The sequence below is a fragment of the Ovis canadensis genome, chromosome 23 (genome assembly GCF_042477335.2).
Source record: "Ovis canadensis isolate MfBH-ARS-UI-01 breed Bighorn chromosome 23, ARS-UI_OviCan_v2, whole genome shotgun sequence".
In the NCBI taxonomy this organism is placed as follows: domain Eukaryota; kingdom Metazoa; phylum Chordata; class Mammalia; order Artiodactyla; family Bovidae; genus Ovis; species Ovis canadensis.
Window position 1 is genome coordinate 62722295 of NC_091267.1, and position 23444 is coordinate 62745738.

The 23444-nt window shown below is 45.6% G+C and overlaps 1 protein-coding gene and 4 non-coding genes across 5 annotated transcripts; all 5 read right to left on the reverse strand.

Moving 5' to 3' along the window:
* Positions 1-446: 446 nt before the first annotated feature.
* RPL17 (ribosomal protein L17) lies at positions 447-4945 on the reverse strand. Its single transcript, XM_069568510.1, has 7 exons — positions 4644-4945; positions 4030-4082; positions 3899-3939; positions 3313-3447; positions 2963-3061; positions 1719-1910; positions 447-576 (listed from the first exon to the last, which is right to left on the reverse strand). Exons 2-7 carry the CDS (start codon positions 4067-4069, stop codon positions 529-531), a joined length of 555 nt encoding a protein of 184 aa, XP_069424611.1. The 5' UTR covers positions 4070-4082; positions 4644-4945; the 3' UTR covers positions 447-528.
* On the reverse strand, positions 1608-1671 carry LOC138428572 (small nucleolar RNA SNORD58). Its single transcript, XR_011252510.1, has one exon. It is a non-coding gene; the product is annotated as a small nucleolar RNA SNORD58 (small nucleolar RNA).
* Positions 3146-3211, reverse strand: LOC138428575 (small nucleolar RNA SNORD58). Its single transcript, XR_011252513.1, has one exon. It is a non-coding gene; the product is annotated as a small nucleolar RNA SNORD58 (small nucleolar RNA).
* Positions 3763-3828, reverse strand: LOC138428574 (small nucleolar RNA SNORD58). The gene has a single exon (XR_011252512.1). It is a non-coding gene; the product is annotated as a small nucleolar RNA SNORD58 (small nucleolar RNA).
* LOC138428573 (small nucleolar RNA SNORD58) lies at positions 4158-4223 on the reverse strand. Its single transcript, XR_011252511.1, has one exon. It is a non-coding gene; the product is annotated as a small nucleolar RNA SNORD58 (small nucleolar RNA).
* Positions 4946-23444: the final 18499 nt, after the last annotated feature.

Genomic DNA, 23444 nt, shown 5'->3' on the forward strand with positions numbered 1-23444 from the left:
CTCTACAACCCCAGTTTATGGATGCATAACTCAATACAGTAAATGCTACTTTAGTAGCAGACTTGCTGCTGCTACTAAGTCACTTCAGTCATGTCCGACCCTATACAACCCCATAGCTGGCAGCCCACCAGGCCCCCCATTCCTGGGATTCTCCAGGCAAGAACACTGGAGTGGGTTGCCATTTCCTTCTCCAATGCATGAAAGCGAAGTCACTCTCCGCGACCCCATGGACTGCAGCCTTCCAGGCTCCTCCGCCCATGGGATTTTCCAGGCAAGACTACTGGAGTGGGGTTCCATTGCCTTCTCCGAGTAGCAGACTTAGGGTGCTTTAAGTTCAATAAAGTAGGTGGAAAAGAGAGTCAGAAATTTTCCCATGTTCTCAATTCCATTTTATACAAGTACCAAAAGATGCAAAACAACCTGTTAATGAAAACTCATTTGATCCATTTTGTGCTAACGCTTGAAATACATTTACTAATTAAGACAACCAACAATTTTACTTTTATTTGCATTTATTTTTTGCGGCATTTATTCCCGGGCCATAAGTTTTTGTTTCTTCAGTTTCTTCTGGGATATCTGGGGAAAGAAAAAATAAAAGCACTATTAGAAGAATGATTCCAGGAGAACCACACATCTAAAAGAGGAAGTTATATCTTAATGAAGGTAATTGGAAATTTCATCATAAAGGGAATGAGTCCTTTGGCATAAAGAAGTGGCACAGAGAGAAAGGCAGCCAGGAGGCAATTAGAGCAGAAGGAAGACTACAGGCTGGGAGCCCAGCTGGAAATAACCAAGTGGCAAAAAAGGATGGAGGATAATATCGACAGAAGACAGATACATTAGGATTTGAGTCACTCCCAGGTTCCAGGCTAAAGAACTAAATGTAATCATTTACTGAAAATAAGTTTCTTGGAGAAAGGGACTGCAGGGAGGAGGTGCCCCATTCCAGATAAATTACATCTGAAGTGGTCACGGCCATCTAGGTGTGGACATCAGCATATAATCACACAGTTTTAACACACTGAATGATACGAAATTCCCGCTCGATGTTAAGAAACTAATGAGGATAAGAAAGCTGTGGTACATATACACAACGGAATATTACTCAGCTAATAAAAAAATGCATTTGAATCAGTTCTAATGAGGTGGATGAAACTGGAGACTATTATAGAGTGAAGTCAGAAAGAAAAACACCAATACAGCATATTAATGCATATATGTGGAATTTAGAAAGATGGTAACGATGACCCTATAATCGAGACAAGAGACACAGATGTAAAGAACAGACTTTTGGACTCTAGGAGAAGGCGAGGATGGATTGAAACACGTGAAACAGATCACCAGTGCAGGTTCAATGCATGAGACAGGGTGCTCGGGGCTGGTGCTCTGGGATGACCCTGAGGGATGGGATGGGGAGGGCAGGGACGGGGTTCAGGATGGGGAACACATGTACACCCATGGTTGATTCATGTGAATGTATGGCAAAAACGACCACAACATTGTAATTAACCTCCAATTAAAATAAAAAATAATCTTCCAAGATTAAAAGAAAACAAAACTAATGAGACTTATGAAAGCCAAAATAAAATGATTGTAAGAGGTTGGTGGTTGCTCAGAATAGCTTCCTTTCATGGTTATTCCAAAGGTGTCCTAAGTTAGTCATCACAGCAACCACAATCTAATACACCAAGTGAAACAGCAGAGACTAAGTAATTTACCTTTTTCTTCTGTGCAACCTCCTCTTCTGGTTTAGGAACAATCTGTTCTTTTTCAGTAAGGATCATCTCAATGTGGCAGGGAGAGCTCATGTAGGGGTTGATCCGACCGTGAGCTCTGTAAGTCCTGCGTCGCATCTTGGGGGCTTTGTTCACTTGGATGTGCTCAATGACCAGAGAATCTACATCTAAGCCCTGGGAAAAGGGAGCAAAATCATGTAACATTTAAAAAAATTTTTATATCAGGTAATACCTTTATCTTAACACCATAAACTATCATTCAAGTCCTTATGACTTTAAATAGCATATATATATATTTTTAAAATTTCATTCTAAGTTCCCTCCCTTAAATCTAAGTAATTACCAAAACTCAGTGCTGGTATCTGCACCTATTTTATAAGTGGTATTCATTAGGGAGTGGAGTTACAGGAATCTCAAAGGATGTATGTCTAAGCTTGATGATGGCAAGGATTAGCTACAAGGGCTACAGCTAAACAGACCTATATTAATTCCAGTTCTAACCCAGTTTTTCAAATGCAAAAAGGTAAAGGATAACTGCTCAAATAGATAAATCTGTTTAGTTGGTACAAGATTTGTTCAGTTACACAGTGCTGTTTTGACCTCTGAAATTTAACATCTCTTCATTATGAATGTAGGCAACAAACCACATGTCAATCATATGGTTCCTTTGTAACTGTATTTATTTGTATTTAAATATACGCTGTGAAGGGGTTCACAAACCTCAGTATAAAAAAGGCTTCCCTGGTGGCTCAGATGGTAAAGAATCTGCCTGCAATGCAAGAAACCTGGTTCAATCCCACTCCAGTATTCTTGCATGGAGAATTCCATGGACAGATGATCCAGCTACAGTCCACAGGGTCACAGAGTTGGACACTACTGAGCACTAACACAGCACAAGATTACAACCCCTTGGTAAAATACTCAAGGTAAGAAGAAAAAGCGTTTCTCTTGCATGTACTGGGATTATGTCTGTGTGTGGGGGTAATTCTAGAGTTTTAGGCTTGAAATTACTGCAGACCATGCTCCTGAATTGCTTTATTAAAAGAAACTTTTTTCCTGTTGGAAACTGAAAGTAGAGATTTAAAATAGTCCTTTTAATCGGAAATTTTGCTACTTTCATCAAGTCAAAGTAAAAACAAGTCAACCAAGAAAATAGATCCAGACAACAACTGTTACTGAGTCAACAACCCAAGCTGCGTGTGTAAAGATGCTTATAGTGTGGGTACCTTAAGTTCAGCATTACTCTCTGCATTTTTGAGCATGTGTAGTAAAAATTCAGCACTCTTTTTGGGCCATCGACCCTGAGTCCAGCCCCACTGTTTGGCCTAAAAAACAAAAGAGAGTTTATTAGTAACTTCCCTCTATTTAAATCAATGTTACTCGATGAATCTACTTCGACCAACATCAAGGTTGTTCAAAACATGCTTTTTTTCATGGTTAATCCAAAGGTGTCCCAAAGACTGTCATCACAGCAACCATAAGGAGCCTCAGTAAAGGGAAGACATTGGCCATTTTTACTTTATCTACTCCCTTCCCTAACAAACTGTCTTTTTAAATGACAACTAGGAACTCTTACCTGTGCACACCTGCCAACTCCACCGTTGTAGCGGCGGAACGGCACACACTGCTTCTTTAACGTGACGTCCTTCAGATACTTGGTGGCTTTTCGGATATGCATACCCTTTATGGCCTGGGCAGTTTCACGAGTGTTCTAAACATAAATAATGTAAGCTGTGAATTAGCTACCCTTAAAAAAAAAAATCAGATTTAAACAAATTCCAGTATTTCCAAAGTGTCAACCTTTATCAAGAGCCAAATCCTTTCCCTTCTTGAAACATATTACACAATCTGTTATGAGCCAGGGAGGCTTGCTTTGAAGGTGGAGAAATGTGAATCCTAAACCTGTTTATTCACTGTTAATATATTCTCCATTATCATCTTGATCTGTGCACTAGTTTCTCAAGCAGTTCTCTGGTAATTTTACCCAATTCCACAAATCCTAAGTCAAGGTGTTCATTAAAAGGTGGCTGCTCAGAAATGGATTTATTTTCATGGTGAATCCAAAGGTGTCCTAAGAAACACATCATCGCAGCGACCTTTTCAGAACGGTTAAAAAATACTCAAGGAACAACTCTTTCAGAGCATAACTATGATTCACATACCTTAAAGTGTACACGAAGATTTGAACCTCTTGATTTGCATGCTAAAAAATACCAGAAAAAAATTTTTTGGGTTAATCTTGGTATCTGGGTGCCTCATACTCCAAAATAAGAAAAGCTGCTTGCTCACTTACATTTTGTGGGGTTTTCTGGGTCAAGTGAATAGCGCACCATTTTTAGGAGTCACCTGGGAGCAAGAATAACTGTCAACATGTATTTACAGCAACTCACAGTTTAATATGTACTATAAACTCTGTCCACAGCTGCTCAGAGAGTAGTTGTTTTCATGATTAATCCAAAGGTGTCCTAAGAAATGCCATCATTGCAGCCATCCTCCTCTCAATCCAGTTTCATCTCAGCTACCACTAGATGCCTACAGCAGCGTTGACACTAAGACTAGTGACACAGACGCCCTTCCCCTAACCCTCTGAAAGAAAACACAGCCCGTTTCCATCCAAATCTGGATTCAAGTATCCGTGCGGAGCAGCCCAGCGCCCTGCTCAGCATCAGACCCTTCAAGTCAAGGTTAACGCGACCTAACGACACCCCTCTACAATAACCTCCTTTACTCACACAGATTCGCAAGAAAGCCAAGCTTTCCACACACTTTCAGGGTATTATCCGCGTTAAGCGCAGTTCAACTCACGTTCAGCCACTGAGTAAACCTCGACCCAACTTGACCTTATTTCCCCCCAAAACTTTCTCTCCATTCGGCCCCAAATGCGCAGCGTTCGCGGCCACCACTCACCGCGAGACACTGGCCCTCAGGAGTCGGCACCGACCACAGCCGGCCTCTAACCTCGTCACCCCCATTCTCGCCCACTGCGGCCTGTAGAGGCCCGACAGCGCAGGGGCGCCGAGCCGGGGGCTCCGACGCGTCCCCCCGCACAGAACTGCTCCACCAAGGAGGAATCAGTAGGCGCGAGAATCCTTCTTCTGAGGGTCTCGAAATTGGCGCCGAGAATGCCAGGATGGCAGGGATTACCGGAGGATTCATCCCTAGAGAAAGATGCCGAAAACACACTCACCTCAGGCCGCTTACCGGAAAAGGAAGAGCGGTGGCTCATGGGAGAATTCATGAGACCTCGACATCTCGCGAGAGTCCCAGCCAAAAGAAACGAGATTTGTAGACGTGGGGGAAGGCGGAGGAGAAAGGGAATGTGGAAAATGTTTGAGAAGATCTGAAAACGAATCAGAGGCTTAGGGACCGTGTCAAAATTCTCCTTTTTTGTATACAGAAATAAAGTTATGTATTTTAAATATCTGTCAATTAAAAACAGGTTTGTACAGAAATAGAGTCACAGACTTAGAGAACGAACTTATAGTTACCAAGGGGGAAGTGTAGGCGGGGAGGGATAGTTAGGGAGTTTGGGATTGACATGTACACACTGCTCTATTTGAAATGTGTAACCAGCAAGGACCTACTGTATAGCACAAGGAACTTTGCTCAGTATAATGTAACAACCTAACTGGGAAAGACTTTTGAAAAAAAAAATACATATGTAGAAGTATAACTGAATCATTTCGCTGTACATCTGAAATTAACATAACATACTTAATCAAGGATAAGTGAAGTTGCTCAGTCGGGTCGGACTCATTGCGACCCCATAGACTGTAGCTTACCAGGCTCCTCCATCCATGGGATTTTCCAGGCAATTATACTAGAATGGGTTGCCATTTCCTTCTCCAGGAGATCTTCCCAACCCAGGGACTGAACCCTGGTCTCCCTCATTGTAGGCAGACTCTTTACAGTCTGAGCCACCAGGGAAGTGAAATGAGGTAATCAAGGATACTCCAATATAAAAACAAAGCGAAACAAGTTTGTAGTTCTAGGACAATACTACATATTATTTAGGTATAGATGAGACATTTATTCATCAAGATTCATTAGGTTTGGTTATGTGATTATAGGAAAATTATTTGTAAAGGGACAATTCTCTGTTGTTGTTGTTTAGTCACTAAATCATATTTGACTCTTTGCAACACCATGGAATGTAGCCCACCAGACTCCTCTGTTCATCGGATTTCCCAGGCAAGAATACTGGGGTGGGTTGCCATCCCCTTCTCCAGCAGATCTTTGTGACCCAGTGATTAAACCCTCATCACCTGTGTTGGCAGAAAGTTCTTTACCACTGACCACCAGGGAAGCCCAAAAGGAAAAATTAGGGAGATCCAAAGGATGGGATGCAATTATGTTAATCATAAATTCTCAGTTTTAGAATATCACACAATCAATTGTAAAGCAGCCCATATAAAGTATGTACTAACTGAAGCGTCTGGTTCAAGATTGCCGTCTGGTTTCCCCACTGCAACTTGTAGACCTTCATGTGGCAAAAGATTTATTTTCCTGGAAAATAAAAATGCCAAGGTGCATTTTCTCACCCACGTCATCTTACTGGTTATTCACTTAGGGTCACTGGTGGTGTTAGCACTTCGCTTTGTGTCTTCCTTTTATAGCCTCAGTGACTTTTCTGTAAAATTTAAGTGAACTCTTTAAATTGTATTTGAGATACATATTTTCCTCCAATCTGTTTAGTTAAACAGTGAGGTTAGAACTTCTATCTGAAATTTAACATGTTTCTCCACTATGAATGTAGGCAACAAACCACACAGCAATCATATTGGTTCCTATGTAACAGTATTTTATTATTTGTATTTAAAAAATACAGGAGTTCCCTGGTGGCTCAGAAGGTGAAGAATCTGCCTGCAATGTGGGAGACCTGGGTTCAATCCCTGGATTGGGAAGATCCCCTGGAAGAAGACATGGCAACCCATTCCAGTGTTCTTGCCTGGAGAATCCCCATGGACAGAGGAGTCTGGAGGGCTACAGTCCATGGGGTTGCAAAGAGTCGGACATGCACACAAAAATATCCTGTGAAGGGGTTCACAAACCATAGTATAAAAAAGGTCCATGGCACAAGTTTACAAACCCTTGGGAAAATACTCAAGGGAAAACAGGCTTTCTTTTGCATGTACTGGGAAAAGTATATTTTAATTTTACTATATTTATTTCTAAGAAATCTTAATTATTAAAGCAATTGCGTACTGCAAATAGGGGTCATCCTTAGCAATCAGTTGATTTGTTCACTTAGCCATTCAGTGAATATTGATCGAACATTTATATGCCTGCCATTGTGCTGGATGTTATGCTCTAACAAATACTAGGAGAGCCTCGGCTGCCAAGGAACCCACAGTCTTGGAATAAGGGTAGAGACAGAGAGGTAACTAGGAGGTGAACAGCCAGTTAGAATACAGTGTGAAATTGCTAAAGTAGGGTGAACATGTAGAGTAGGAAAGCCTCTCCCGAGCGGACGACATGGCAACTGCACCATGAATGACCAGAAGGAACTAGCTGGTCATGGCAATACAGTAAGAGAGAAACAATTATTATTGCCAGCAAGAAATTCTGCTATGGGAACTGCAAGGGCTTGGATTCCTTTTGGTTGTGGGTGGGGAGAGGTAAGGGCGAGTGGCAAACCTGATCTGGCGGGACCCTATTTATCTGTCAAGGAGTATTTAATTTAACTTAAAGTCAATGGGCTTCTCTTGTGGCTCATCTGGTAAAGAATCGACCTGCAGTGTAGAAGCCCTGGGTTTGCTCTTTGAGTTGGGAAGATCCCCTGGAGAAGGGAAAGGCTACCCACTCCAGTATTCTGGCCTGGAGAATTCCATGGACTGTCTAGTCCATGGGATCGCAGAGTCAGACATGACTGAGCAACTTTCATCTTCAAGGTCAATGAGGGACTTCTGAAAGTGTTTAAACCTTTGGGGATGGGCATGGGAGAGGTGACCTGACCAGATTAACTTTTGAAAAGATCACTCTATAGAAAGAAATTTGGGATGCCTCAGGGGCAAGGCCAGAGGCTGGTAAAAGATGGGAGTGGCTTGAACTGATGAGGTTCAGTTTAATTTTTTTGGCAAAGAGAATGGAGAGTGGTAGATGAATTCAAGAAATTTTGGTAAAAGTCACATGATTTTGTAGTTGTAAGCTGTAAAAGTTGGTACCTTCATTAGCCTGCCTAACTGTGCTGCCAGCCCATAGCTGAACCGGTAACACAGTCTTCCTCTTCTCTCAATACAGGCATACCTCTGAGATATTGTGGGTTCAGTTTCACAGCACTGTGATAAAGCAAGTCACAGGGATTTTTTTGGTTTCCCAGTGCGTTTAAAAGTTGCATCTTTCCTGGTGGTACAATGGACAAAAATCTGCCTGCCAATGCAGGGGACACAGGTTCAATCCCTGGTCTGGGAAGATTCCAGAGGGCACAGAGCAGCTGAGCCCAGGTGCCACAGCTACTGAAGCCTGTACACTCTATGGCCTGCAAGCCACAATTAATGAGCCCCTGTACGGTTCACTCTCACACTGGTACATGGCTACTGGAAAAACCAAAATGGACCTTTGTTGACAAAGTGATGTCTCTGCTTTTTCGTACAGTGTCTAGGTTTTTCATTGCTTTCCTTAAAGTGAAAGTGTTAGTTGCTAAGCCTTGTCCTACTCTTTGCTGAGCTCTATCTTTGCAATGTTATTTATTGCATTCAATAGACTACGATTTCATGTAGAAGTAACTTTTTGTTTTTCTTTTTTGGCTAAGCCATTCAGCTTGTGGGATAATAGTTCTCTCACCAGGGATGGAACCCAGGCCCCCAGGAACTACTGAAGCACACAAGCCTAGAGTTGGTGCTCCACAACAAGAGAAGCCACTGCAATAAGCCTGTGTACTGCAACTAGAGAAAGGCTGTGTGCAGCAATGAAGACCTAGCATCGCCAAAAATAAATAAAGCAGTGTGTACATGTTAAAAAAAAAAGAAGAAGAAATAAAAAAATTTACGTCATTGAGAATTCTCTGGCAGCCCAGTGGTTAGGACTCCTATCTTCTACTGCTGGGGGCCTGGGTTCCATCCCTGGTGAGAGAACTATTATCCCACAAGCTGAATGGCTTAGCCAAAAAAGAAAAGCAAAAAGTTACTTCTACATGAAATCGTAGTCTATTGAATGCAATAAATAACATTGCAAAGATAGAGCTCAGCAAAGAGTAGGACAAGGCTTAGCAACTAACACTTTCACTTTAAGGAAAGCAATGAAAAACCTAGACACTGTACAAAAAAGCAGAGACATCACTTTGTCAACAAAGGTCCATTTTGGTTTTTCCAGTAGCCATGTACCAGTGTGAGAGTGAACCGTAAAGAAGGCTGAATGGTGAAGAATTGATGCTTTCGAACTGTGGTGCTGAAGAAGACTATTGAGAGTCCCTTGGACTGCAAGGAAATCAAACCAGTCAATTCTAAAGGAAATCAATCCTGAATATTCATTGGAAAGACTAATGCTGAAGCTGAAGCTCCTATACTTTGGCCACCTGATGCAAAGAGCTGACTCATTAGAAGAGACCCTGATGCTGGGAAAGATTGAGGGCAGGAGGGGAAGGGGACGACAGAGGATGAGATGGTTGGATGGCATTGTCAATTCCATGAGCATGAGTTTGAGCAAGCTCCGGGAGATGGTGAAGGACAGGAAAGCCTGGCATGCTGCAGTCCATAGGGTTGCAAAGAGTTGGACTCGACTAAGCGACTGAACAACAGCAACACCTCGGCTCACTATGGCTAGCCTGTGCTTCTCCATCCTGCCTCTGGACCATCCAGCTCTCCTTTTTTTGGAGGGGGGCCGTGCCAGGTCTTATTTGTGGCATGAAGGACCTTTCATTACAGCATTTGGGGGGTCTAGTTCCCTGACCAGGGATCAAACCCAGGTCTCCTGCCTTGGGAGCGTGGAGTCTTAGCCACTGAACTGCCAGGGAAGTTCCAAGGACCGTCCAGCTCTTGACTGGCTGCCAAGCTTCCCTCCAGCTGTTACAATGTTCTCTGTGCCCAGGTCACAGTCTCCCTTTCTCAGCCCACTGCTGCTGCATTCATCAAGGTGACCCTAGTGAAAGCAATGTCAAGGACGACTCCTCTTGCTCTGACACTAGGTAGATTGGTAAGGCCAGAAAGCTCAGAATAGAGTCTGGAAAATTCTGCAAAATACCAGAAAAGCTGTAGCAGATGAGGTAATGAGTTTGGTAAGGGTGAAGAAGGTGGGAGTGAAACTGAGTGGAGGCCTATGGGACTCCCAGGCTCTGAGGCCTTTCTGTCCCCCATTTCTTATGGGCAAGACTCCAGCCTCCATGACCTTCCCTGAGTTCCAAAGGGTGGATCCCAACTGTTGCTATTCAAGAAGCAGCAGCTAGGAGACCACTTGAGGCAAGATTAAAGAGATCAGAGAAGTTCACCAAGACTAAGAGATTAGGGGACTGCAAGCCCAGCTCACACCCTAATCTTGTCAGAGATCCCATCTTTGAGCCACTGCTATAAAACACAAGTTATGACCAACCTAGATAGCATATTAAAAAGCAGAGACATTACTTTGCCAACAAAGGTCCGTTTAGTCAAGGCTATGGTTTTTCCAGTGGTCATGTATGGATGTGAGAGTTGGACTGTGAAGAAAGCTAGTTCAGTTCAGTTCAGTTCAGTCGTTCAGTCGTGTCTGACTCTTTACGACCCCATGGATTGCAGCACACCAGGCATGCCTGTCTATCACCAACTCCCGGAGTTCACTCAAACTTACGTCCATCGAGTTGGTGATGAAGAAAGCTAAGTGCCAAGGAATTGATGCTTTTGAACTGTGGTGTTGGAGAAGACTCTTGAGAGTCCCTTGGACTGCAAGGAGATCCAACCAGTCCATTCTAAAGGAGATCAGTCCTGGGTGTTCTTTGGGAGGAATGATGCTAAAGCTGAAACTCCAGTACTTTGGCCACCTCATGCGAAGAGTTAACTCATTGGAAAAGACTCTGATGCTGGGAGGGATTGGGGGCAGGAGGAGAAGGGGACGACAGAGGATGAGATGGCTGGATGGCATCACCGACTCGATGGACGCAAGTTTGAGTGAACTCCGGGAGTTGGTGATGGACAGGGAGGCCTGGCGTGCTGCGATTCATGGGGTCGCAAAGAGTCGAACACAACTGAGCTACTGAACTGACTATAAAACACTTCATCAAATCCTCTGGAATTGAGACACCTAGTTTTTCTAGGTAGGAGCTCGGTGTGTTCCTGTTTGCCTGGCAAAGAAATAAAGCTATCCTTTTCTGGTGTTGTCCTGCTCTTTTGCGACCTCTTGGACTGAAGCCTGCCACGCTCTTCTGTCTATGGGATTTCCCAGGCAAGAGCACTGGAGTGGGTTGCCATTTCCTTCTCCAGGGGATCTTCCTGACCCAGGGATCGAACCCTCATCTCCCACATTGGCAGGCAGATTTTTTCATCCTACCACGGAGCCACCCTGATTTGATTTGGCTCTGGTGTACAGAGAGGCCACACTTGGGTAACAGGAATGGAACAGCAAATGCCTCTGGACTCCTCAAGCATGACTGAAACACGGCTCCCCTGGGACCTTCTTCCAGTGAATTCTCTTTGATGGCGACCACTGGGGCTTCAATTGCTGTGTAGATCTCCAGGGAGCAGCAGGCAACAAACCCTGAGCCTCTCAAAGTCAGAGCCGTTCTCCTCACTGACCTGACAAACACAGATGTCAAGTGGGCCCTGCAGGAGTTTGACAGTTTGTCCAAACAACTGTTTTCAGTTGAGGCTATCAGTCTCTTAGGAGAAGATTCATCTGCCTGGCTGTTCAATCAGCTGGCCAATATAAATTAGTCCGACCATCTTCTCAGAAAAGAATGCCTTTGAGAATTTTCAGATGAGTGACTATTCAATATTCTGTCTTGTAGAATTACCATCCACCTCCCCTGCCCCCTAGAATAATATTCAGACAGTTGGTTCTGGGGATCCGGGAGAGCCAGGGGAAGAAAGTCTTAATCCCTTAGCAGGATTTGCTTGGTCTCCCCAGCCTGAGCCTTCCATACAATGCTATTTGATCTCCCCTTAGAAATTGGCCTCCTCTGCCAGGAAAGGGGAATTCTTTACATGACAATAAAGAAAATGTAATCCCTTACACCAAGGGTGGAGTCCTTTTTCTTTTGCCTCTTAGGAGGGGGTGCTTCTGCCAGCTCCTCCCTGCCTCCATTCAGTCTTTCCCCAACCTCCCAAAGCTAGGACTGGGGAGGTGGGGGGGGGGTCATTTGAGGGACAGAGGGGCAGTCTGTGTGTGTGTGTGTGTGTGTGTGTGTGTGTGTGTGTATGCGCGCTCGTGCTCTGTTGCTCTGTTGTGTCTAACTCTTTGCAACCCCATGGACTGTAGCCTGCCAGGCTCCTTTGTCCATAGGATTTTCCAGGCAAGAATACTGGTGCAGGTTACCATTTCCTTCTCCAGAGGATCTTCCCCACCCAGGGGTTCAACCCGTGTCTCTTGCATCTCCTGCATTGGTAGGCAAGTTCTTTACCAGCTGAGCCACCCCGGAAGCTCTAGAGGGGCACTGACATCCAGTAACTAGGATAGAATTCCACTACTCCCCAGTCAGTTGTCTCAGCGCAAGTTACTTGGTTTTGCTGAGCTTTTCTCCTTTATCTGTGGGTGGGAGAGAAAAAAAGAAAAGATAATAAACCCATCGTGCTGGGTTGCTAGGAAAAAGAGAAAGTTAAAAGACATAGTGAATAGCACAAAGTTAGATATTCATTCCTACCTTTTTTCTCTTACAGGAAGGGGAATTCCTTCCAGGGTGAGAGTGTGCTCTTGTCTGACACTCAGAAATGAACTGTCTGAGGAGATACACTTGCTGGCAGAGCTTTGTTAGGAAAGAGTGCCCAGGGAGAGAGCAGCGGGGTAAGGGCTACCAGGAGAGCTGCTCTGCCACGTGGCTTGAAGTCTTAGGTTTTTTTTGGGTGGGATTAATTTCTGGGTTCTCTCTGGCCAACCGTACTCCACCCTTGGTGTAAGGGGTTACATTTTCCTTATTGTCATGTAAAGAATTCCCCTTTCCTGGCAGAGGAAGCCAATTTCTAAGGGGAGATCAAATAGCTTTGTATGGAAGGCTCAGGCTGGGGAGAGCCAAGCAAATCCTGCTAAGGGATTGAAACTCTTCCCCTGGCTCTCCTGGATCCCTGGAACCAACTGACCCAGGGTCCTTCCTGGTGGTGCATGCATTGCCCAGTCACAATGGATTTCATCAAGAAGGACTCTGGGAATTTGGTAGGCCGTATGGACTGGAGTCTCCTCTCTCCTTTTTATCTTTCCCAGCGTCTGACAGTTGGTGGTACTAATAGCTTGTTAGTTTTGCATTCCTTTAGTTCTTATTAGTTCCTCCTTTTGTAAGATAGGGACCAAACCCAGGTTTTAGCTCAGCTGGTAAAGAATCTGCCTCCAATGCAGGAGACTCCGGATCATTCGTGGGTCAGGAAGATCTGCTAGAGAAGGGATAGGCTACGCACTCCAATATTCTTGAGCTTCCCTGGTGGCTCAGCTAGTAAAGAATCCCCTTAACTCATGTAAGTGGTTACTATCTTGCCTGGCCAGGATGAGTGGTTTCAGTCAGTGGTTCCCCTAACACTTCTCCTTAGAATTTATTCATGGACATCACTTAATCTGCTTCTTTCCCCTCAAGCAAGGATCTCCTCTACGACACCCTGCACTGGATACTCTCTGGGTGTCTCCCCCAGATCCATTCTCTGACATTTGTGCCCCATGAAGCTGAGCCCAGAGATTACAACCTGAGCCTCCCTGCCAGCTGACTTCTGGTTGAGTGTGGCCCATGGTGAGTTTAGGTAGGAGTTGGAAGGTCAGGCAAATAGGCTGGGCTATTTTTCATAGCCTCCTTCCTGCCTTGGCACCAGGTTCTGGGGTGCCTACATCCCTTTATAACTCCAGCCTTAGCCAGGTGGTCCATCCTCCAAGCTCGGATATCTCTTGACTCCATTTTGATACCTTCTTGTCCAATCTGTTGTAGATATGGAAATGTCTTTCAGTGGTTGCTAGTCTCTGGATGTCCACTGTCTCTTGTTAGTTCCCTTAACTTTGCCCCCATCACTTGAGTTCCTTAATGCCTCTTCTGGTGACTTCTCTGCATGGAATTATTTCCTGCTGGCATCCAAACAGGAAATTATCCAACCTCTATTTGAACACTTCCAGGAACCAGAGCTCAATATTTATCTTTTCACTCCTGTTTTTTGTTTTGTTTTTTGGCTGTACAGTATCTTAGTTCCCCGACCAGGCATTGAACCTGGTCTGGTAGTAAAAGCACCGAGTCCTAACCACTGGACCACCAGGAAATTCCCTTTTCACTCCAGTTTTTAAAATAATGATGTACTAGGGACTTCGCTGGTGGTCCAGTGATTAAGATTGCAAGCTTCCACTGCTGGGAGCATGGGTTCCATCCCTGGTCATGGAATTAAGATCCTGCGTGCTGAGTGGTGCTGCAAAAAAAAAAAAAAAAAAAGATATACTTGAGAATGGAACTAATATTTAGAGTACATCTACTGTATGTTGAGTGCTATGTACGCTTCGTCATGCTTATTCCCCACATCGACTTTGAAAGGATGATTGAGCTACCCACATTTCACAGAGGATGAACCTGAGGCTCAGGGGAGCTGGTCACTTGCCCTGGTTCTTACAGCTAATCGGCGTCTGGACACCTACATTTGCTCTTTTTCCAGTACACCTACCTGTCACGGGGGAGAATTCAAGAGAGGAAGATGTAACTATGGGAAAATTTGCCTTGGATTTCACAATTTTTCCAAGGGCTAGCCTGGAAAGAAACCCCAGTGTTCACAAAAGCTTCCCTTGAAGAACAAGGTGCTGAGTGACACCCTGGGCCACTAGATGGCACCAGTTTGGCATTCAGTTAAAGGTTTTTAACATTTCTGTGGGCAAAGGGTGTGGCTGGAAAGTTCTGTTTACCTTGACGTGTAAATGTGACTGATGTCATGAACTATGTATTTCCTCCAAACTGGGCTGACTTTCAAGCTTTTCAAAGGTGAGAGTGTGAATGGGGCAGGAGGGGAAAGAGAGGATGGCGCAGCCTCAGCCCTGCAAAGGGTGGCTTGTAGTGGGGACAAGCAGTGCCCCGCCTTTAACACCAAACCAGCTGAGACTGCCAGTCAAAGGCTGGGAGAGCGCGAGAGCTGCAGGGGGCTGATGAGGGCTTCTAGCCTAACCTTCTCACTACACAGGTGAAGAGACTGTTGATTTCTGTGCAAGTGAGCCCCACCATACCCAACTGCTCTAATAAACAATACTGGCCTAGCATCTTTTGCTTTGTGACACTCCCAGCTTTGAAAGGAACTAGATATAGGATGCAACTTCTGCTCCCCTCTCTTTGTTTCTGAAGGGACTTCTTTTCTTTGATGCATTTGAAATTCACTAGACAATTTTTTAAAGTCTTGACTTCTTTAAACAACAACAATAGCAACAACAGGGAATACATTCAGGTGGTTCAAAAGTCAAAAAATTAAAATACTAAATATTAAAAGTGATATTAAAATATTAAATATTTTTTAAATAATAAAAGCAATACAAATAGTCTCACTTTTATCCTTTTCCCCGTCTCTGTCACCCTCCTACCCCTCAATCCATGAGTAACCATCATTTTTATTACTTCTTGGGTATTCTGCTTGAATTTCTTAATGCAGATACAATCAAGTGCAACTATGGAAAGGTTTTTATTCTTTTCTTTGGGTGAAAGGATTCTCTGCTGTTGGCCCCTGGCTGCCGATTGCCCGTCATTCCCACTTACCTTTAGCGGTGATTTCTACAGTGGCCACACTTTCAAGGGGGGATAAAAAAATTGAGACATAGTTTCGGCAAGTACCAGTAACTGTGCCTAGATGGTGCTCCTGTTCTGGGAACCGTGCATCACGTCCAGCACTGCTGGGTCCAGACGCTCTCTTATTCCCGGAGGAAGAATTCCTTTTTTTCCCATCGTTCATTTCTTCTATTATATTTTCCTTTTCCACTAGGATTTATTACAGGGTATGGAATGCAGGCCCCTGCTTATGCAGCAGGACCCTGCTGTCTGCCCATCCTGTCTATGATAGTTTGTGTCTGCTAATCCCAAATACCCTCTCCTGGTTCCCACTTGGCAACCACATGGCTGTTCTTATATCGGCAAGTCTGTTTCTGGTTCCTGGAAGAAGCCTGAGTCTGCTACTCCAGGAGCCCTCCAGGGGACCCTACCCCTGCCCTCTTGCTTCAGAGCCCCTCCATCTCCTTCACTCCTTCCCCGGGGGTCCTGCTCTCAGCATCCCTGGGGCTCCCACTCTGCCTCTCCCTCCCTCCTCCAACTCCTCTTTCTCTTCCCTCAGCTCCTTTCTTCTGTGACTTTCTTCCCCTCTTTTCCCAGCAAAGTTCTCCATAGACTAATTACTGAGCTTTCTTCCCAACTGACTTCAGGTCATTGAAACTGAACGAGCACCTACAGTGCGTGAGAAACGGACTCGATGAGGAGTCTCAAAGGTCAAAAGGGTGCAGTCCCAACTCCAAGGCTCTTCCGGGGTTTTTCTGGCGGCTTGGTGGATAAGAATCCACCCGTCAATGCAGGTGACACAGGCTCGATCCCCAGTCCAGGAAGATCCCGCATCAGTTCAGTCCAGTCGCTCAGTCATGGCTGACTCTTTGCGACCCCATGGACTGCAGCACGCCAGGCCTCCCTGTCCATCACCAACTCCCGGAGCTCACCCAAACTCATGTCCATTGAGTCAGTGATGCCATCCAACCATCTCGTCCTCTGTTGTCCCCTTCTCCTCCTGCCTTCAATCTTTCCCAGCATCAGGGTCTTTTCCAATAAGCCAGTTCTTCGCATGAGGTGGCCAAAGTATTGGAGTTTTAGCTTCAGCATCAGTCCTTCCAATGAATATTCAGGACTGATTTCTTTTAGGATTGACAGTCCTTGTAGTCCAAGGGACTTGAAGTCCAAGGGACTCTCAAGAGTCTTCTCCAACACCGTGGTTCAAAGGTGGGGTCTGGGAAGATCCCACATGCTGTGAAGCAACTAAACCCATGCACCACAGCTATGAAGCCTGTGCTCTAGAGTCCTGAGCCCATATGCTGCAACAAGAAAAGTGAGAAGTCTGCAACTATGAGCAGCCCAGGCAGCAACGAAGACCCAGCACAGCCGGGAATAAAAATAAACGTATAAACATTATTAAAAAATAAAGCTCTTTGGCTCAGACGTAATGAAGTGAAACACTGGGATACATGCAGCAGTGGTGCCAGCAGTCTAAGTTAGGCTGAGCACAGAGCAGGAGCCATGATTTCTGGAGATGATGCCATCACCATTACAGAGCCCTCCCGGTGCTGGAGCTTGGAATGTTAAAGTCCTGGTGCTGATTCCTTAAACAAGGCCCATGGGGTAACTCGGCTCCCCCTTCTTTAGTCCTCTGTCTTCTGCCACCCATTCAGATATCATTCCTTTCTGAAACCCTCTAAGTTAGGGCGGTTTCCAGATTTAACATTCTCAAGTACTGTTCCCTGCTCCAAACCACCTTTGCCCATCAAAACCAGACCAGGTCTGTTAGAGTCTTATGTAACACAATCATGGCAGTGATATCCTGTCACCTTTTCTGTATTCTAGATCTTCCCTGTAGCTCAGATGGTAAAGAATCTGCCTGTAATGCAGGAGACCTGGGTTCGATCCCCTGGTCAGGAAGATCCTCTGGAGAAGGGAATGGCAATCCACTCCAATATTCTGGCTTAGAGAACCCCTTGGACTGAGGAGCCTGGTGGGCTGCAGTCCATGGGGCTGCAAAGGGCTGGACACAACTGAGCAACTAACCCTGCTGCTAGTGCTTTTCCGTATTCTGTGGGTGGGAAGCTTGTCGCAAGAGTCGCCCATACTTGGAGGAGGAGGTTACACAAGGGCCTGAGGCCAGGGGTGGGTCTCATCGGACCATCTCTGAGTCTGTCTGCTCCACCATCGCTGAGAAGGGATTCCAAACATGGCCTGTTGGATTTGAAGCTCACAGTCATTGGGTTCCACTAAGGCAAGCAGAGGGCGTTTGGCCTGGATCAGACAGGACTCGGAGGTGGGATTCATATGGACAATCTTCTGGAACTCGGGCCACCACATGAATGAGGGCACAGACAGAACTAAAATCAATACTGGGCGTTATCAGGAATAGCTTTAACCTCAAATAAAGGGCTTCTAGTATTTACAGTGACTTAAATAGAATGAGCTGATTGCCTGCTGAACTGGCCTGTTCCCTTCATCACCTTCATCTCAGCACCAACGGCAGGATGAACTCTGTCCAGGACACAGGAGGGGATTCCACCAATGGTTGAAGATTTGCTGGCCAGCGTTCCATGATCTCAGTCTGTATTTCCTAAAGGTTGTCGAAGGTGGACACTACAGAGCCCAGCAGCCGGGTGGAGGAAATATCATAGAGGAAGTTAGATTTCACTCTGCTTGTGAATTCATTCAGAGGCCCCCAGAAAGCTCCCCCTTCTCACACTGACCATCTACCTGGGAGTAAAGGTCAAGATGATGGCAGGAGTTGTTCCCACGTGGAAACTTTTCTTTGAATTTATTATCCTGACTGTGTAGATAAACAGACCCACTGACCAGGGAAAAGTGGAGGCCATATCTCTTGGAAGGTCACACTCCATTCTTTCCTGCCCACACTGGCTGAGGTTGCAACAGTTCCCAGGTAGAGTGATCCGAGCTGGTCGCCTGATGACAGAGTCTTGTCCATTTGAAGCTGTAGAACCAATGAGCTGAAGCAAACACCTCACCCCACTGTTTCCTGCCCCTTGTGCAAATTCCTCATCTCACTGATAACTCTTTTGTGTGTAACTGAAATTGTGCCAAAGGTTATCAGTTCTGAGACAACGTGTGTAACTTTGCTTAGATAATCAAGCTCCTTTCATTTATGTATTTATTTTGTTGAAAAGAATTGCTATCACTTCCTCTAAGAGTTTCTGACAGGAAGTCAGAAAGACCCAGGTGGAAGCTTTCAGACCATCATGTTAATCTTGCTGAAAGGGCTTGGAGGTGGATTCCTAGGGGGCACAAGGGCCCATCCGTTAAAGCTATCCTTTCGAATCCTGATTCAGCTGATGCATGATTAATCCTTTGCTTGTTTATACTCTCTCAGGCAGAAGTGTAATTTGAGGAAAACGGGGGGTGTATGTGTTCCCGTGTTTGTGCGTGTGTGTGTGCATGTGTGTATGCATGTGTGTTTGTGCATACGTGTACGCCCGTGCGTGTGTGTGCCTGGTTTGTTCGCCCTCCTCTTTGTCTCTAGGCTTTTATATCTGTTGATGCTCTCATTCGCTTGGACAGGCTTGTCTATTTCTCTCATATAGTCAGCGGAGCGCCAGGGAGGCTCCAGCCCTGGTGGTAGCATTAATGCGTGGGGGCATGCTTAGGTGCTCAATATGTCCGACTCTTTTGAGACTCCATGGACTGTAGCCCTCCGGGCTTTTTTGTCCATGGGATTCTCCAGGCAAGAATACTGGAGTGGGTTGCCATTTCCTCCTCCAGGGGATCTTCCTGGATCAGGGATGGAACCTGCATCTCCTGCGTCTCCCGCATTGCAAGCAGATTCTTTACCACTGAGCCATCGGGGAAGCCCGCTGTAAGCAGGTAGCATTGCTCAAACCTCTCATCTCTTTGGGCATTCATTCTATTGTGTGGAAGGAAATATTTATTAGCTCAAACTGGACCCCCTGGACAGTGGGAAGTCCTGCTGGAACCACCTCCCCTGCTAGGTTAGGGATGAAGTGATATAATGGAAGTTTGTGGTTGTTGCTCAGTTGCTAAGTCATGACTGACTCTTTGCCACCCCATGGACTGTAGCCCTCCAGGCTCCTCTGTCCATGGGATTTCCCAGGCAAGAATACTGGAGTGGGTTGCCATTTCCTTCTCCAGGGGATCTTCCTAGACCAGGGATGGAACCCGTGTCTCCTGCTTTGGCAGGGGGATTCTTTGCCACTGAGCCACCAGGGAAATCCCTAAAATGGAAGTTAGAGAAGGATTATTTCTTGACTTCTGTCTATCATCAATGCCCAGGCCGGAGCTTTCAGAGCCCTCTAGCCCACAGTGATCCCATTTGTCATTTATTTAGCTCTATATTGCTTAGCTAATTTATGATCTATTTATGTGCGTGCTTTATGTAGCCCTCTTGCACATAAGCTCTTTTTCTGCTCCTTTGTTTCCTTTCAGTGCCTAAAGTGATGCCTTAATCATAACTTTGTGGATGGACTGCTTAATTACAGCTGGGATCTATGGAAGGAGACTTATTTCAAAGGGACCACCCAATGCAAGGATGTTAGTTTCAGATCATTTTATGCCTCCTTTCATGGTGAAATGAAGACTGAATGACACAGTCGGAATGAATAATGCAGTGTGTCATGAGCTGGGAAGAGAGAAAAAAAGAGGATATCTATACATGTCATTTTCAATCATCTTGAATTGCCTGGTCTGATTTGGTCCAACAATAAAAGCTGGGGGGAAACGGTTAAACTTATTTCTTGGTTCTCTGAGACAAAGTAACTGGCTGATTGACTGTCTTTTCCACTCAGCAGAAATGGCCGGCTCCAGAAACTGAACTGAGACAAATAGGATCACAGTAGGGAGGAACCAGAAACCTGGCAGCATCTTTATTGTTGCCATGTTGGTGTAACCTTGCTCACAAAGCAGACACGGAAGAGAAAAGACGCGGAGAGAGGGAGAAGAAAAAGAGTCACATCGTGAGGAAGGGCCAGGAGGAGACAAAGGAACAAACCAGTTAATCATAAGGGAATAACCAAAGTGACCGTGGGAAGACCAGGGCAGGGGCGCCCCACGTGCTGGCTGACGGAGGGCAAGGTAGGCTGCCTTCCTCCCAGCTCTGCCACCCGAGAGCGAAGTCCGTGGCCAACCCCCGCCAGAGGGAGTCTCATACATGGCACTTTCCCCAGCAGGCAATAAAGGTCCCCTCACCTCTGCCTTTCCAGGGGTCTGGTCACAGAGATCCCCTCAAGCCCTCATATCGGGCCCTCCAGAGGAAGGGAACCTACCATACAGTGGCCCCTCAGTATCCACATGGGGTGGTTTTCCACGACACCCATGGAAACCGGAAATTGGAGGATGCTCAAGTCTCCTATACAAAAGGACATGGTATTTACATATAACCTACATACATCCTCCAGTAATACCTTCTTGTCTCTAGATTACTTGTAGTACCCAATACAAAGTAAATGCGGTAGTGGTACATTCAATATAAATGTTATGTAAGTTGTTGCTGACATATGGCAAATTCTATATGAACGCGTGGACCCTTCTTCCCAGGGTCTATCTATATGCAAGTTAGATATACCCAGCCAGTTCACACATAAAATAGACCACTACCTCTGGGAAGGGAAGATGGTTCCATGGCAGAGCTAATTTTGGAGGAAAGTGGCTGCTGCTTTTTTTTTTTTTCTTTCAAAGCTTCTTTATTTACTTAAATTTTCAAGCAGGAATATAGGCTCATGGTAAGAAATCTGAAAGGTCTAGATAAAGTATCTAGTAAAAAGTGCTAAGTCACTTCAGTCGTGTCTTACTCTTTGCGACCCTGTGGACAGTAGCCCACCAGGCTCCTCTGTCCATGGGATTTTCCAGGTAAAGACCCCGGAGTGGCTTACCGTTTCCTCCTCCAGGGGATTTTCCCGACCCAGGGATCAGACCAACGTCTCTCATGTCTCCTGCATTGGCAGGCGGGTTCTTTACCACTAGTACCACCAGTCTGCTTTCCACTCCTAACGTGTTTCTTGAGAATTCTTGCAGAGACATTGTATGAACACAGAAGCATATTCCCATGAAGTGTCACCTACTGTATGCGCTCCAGGTGCTGAGACTTGTTTCTTCTTCACTTAAGAAGAAAAGTGTTTTCTATACCCGCCTGCTCTGACCTATTGCATCCTCTTTAATGGCCAGGTAGTATTCCACCGTGCATTTACCTGGTCTCCTAGTGATGCACGAGTAGGCACACGTGTCTCCATCTGCTTCTGTTGCAAATCGTGCCACAACGAACATCCTTCCACTGGAAGTAGCCCTTCCCCTACTGCTGCTGCTGCTGCTAAGTCACTTCAGTTGTGTCTGACTTTGTGCAACCCCATAGACAGCAGCCCACCAGGCTCTCCCATCCCTGGGATTCTCCAGGCAAGAACACTGGAGTGGGTTGCCATTTCCTTCTCCAATGCATGAAAGTGAAAAGTGAAAGTGAAGTCGCTCAGTCATGTCTGACCCTCAGCGACCCCGTGGACTGCAGCCCTCCAGGCTCTTCCATTCATGGGACTTTCCGGGCAGGAGTGCTGGAGTGGGGTGCCATTGCCTTCCCCTACTAAGCCCCATGATTTCGCCAATGGAAGCTTCAGGTGAGCTCAGTAACAGTTTTCTAATCTATCCCCATCCTTTCAGGTCACACCCTGCCTTCATCCATCTTTCTGGGTAAAGCTACTGCATCTCCTGCAGGCTCAAGTTCTCCTTCCAATAAGAAGTTAATCTCCGTCTGGTTTCCCGAGACTCACCTCCATTGGACAGTGTCTGCCTGTGTGTCTTTAACCCGCCCCAAACGGGGTTCTTCAAATTCAGCTAGGCTTGCTCTTTGTTGAAGAGAGCCTGTATATTTTTCTAAGCTTATTTCAGAAGCAGCAGCATTCAGATTCAAATTTCTTCTGGCACTTGGCTGCAGTCAAAGTGACAGAGCGGAATAAATTGCAGCCAGACAGCCTGCATGGAGGGTTTTGTTGGCTACAAATCCTGTCACCAGGCAGGCAGACATCCTTATTGCTCTAAAAGCAGTCTCGTGGGAGGCCCTGATAGACAGTGAAAGTTGGGCTACCTCCGGACTCTGGGAATAAGTTCTGGCTTCCAGGGGGCTGGACAATGTGAAGTCGGAGCTGGAAAAGGTTGTAGAAACCATGCAGCCCTGTTCTTCCCATAACAGAGGAAGAATCAGAGCTGGCCCTCTGAAAAACCATCTCTGGGCTGTACCTGTCATCCCAGTGGTCCTAAATCTTCTGGGGTCAACATACTCCTTGGAGAATCTGATGAAACTGATGAAAGCTTGGACCCTTCTTCCCCGGAAAGTGGACATATGCATAGACAGATCATATTTGGATACAATGTGTGTTTTCGCTGGGATGGTTGGAGGAGAGAGAATTCTGGGTTGAGTCAGTGAAGATGATGCCTGAGAAACTTTCTCTCAACGTGCGGTGCAAAGGCCAGGTGTTATTATAAGATCTTCTTCAGGAGTGCTCAGACCAAAACATCCCAGCTCTAACTTGTCTTTAGCTGGACTAGCTCTAAAATCATTGCATTTCTGGGACTCCTTTTGGTGGCCCAGTGGTTTAGAATCTGCCTTGCAATGAAGGGATGTGAGTTTGATACCTGGTTAGGGACCTAAGATCCCATAACTATAAGCCCATGAGTCACAACTTGAGAGTCCATGCATTGCAACAAAAGATCCCCAATGACACAACAGAGATCCCCAGTGCCACAACTAAGACCCAATGGAGCCAAATGGATAAATAAATATTTTAAACACATCACTGCATTGCTGGAAGGGGAGGGCTGAGTATAGCCTCCTTTCCTGAGAGGAAACTGGTTTTTCCCAACTCACTGATCTGAAGTGTGAACATGCTTAAATCTCTCATGGCTACTGGAAAGCTTCATTC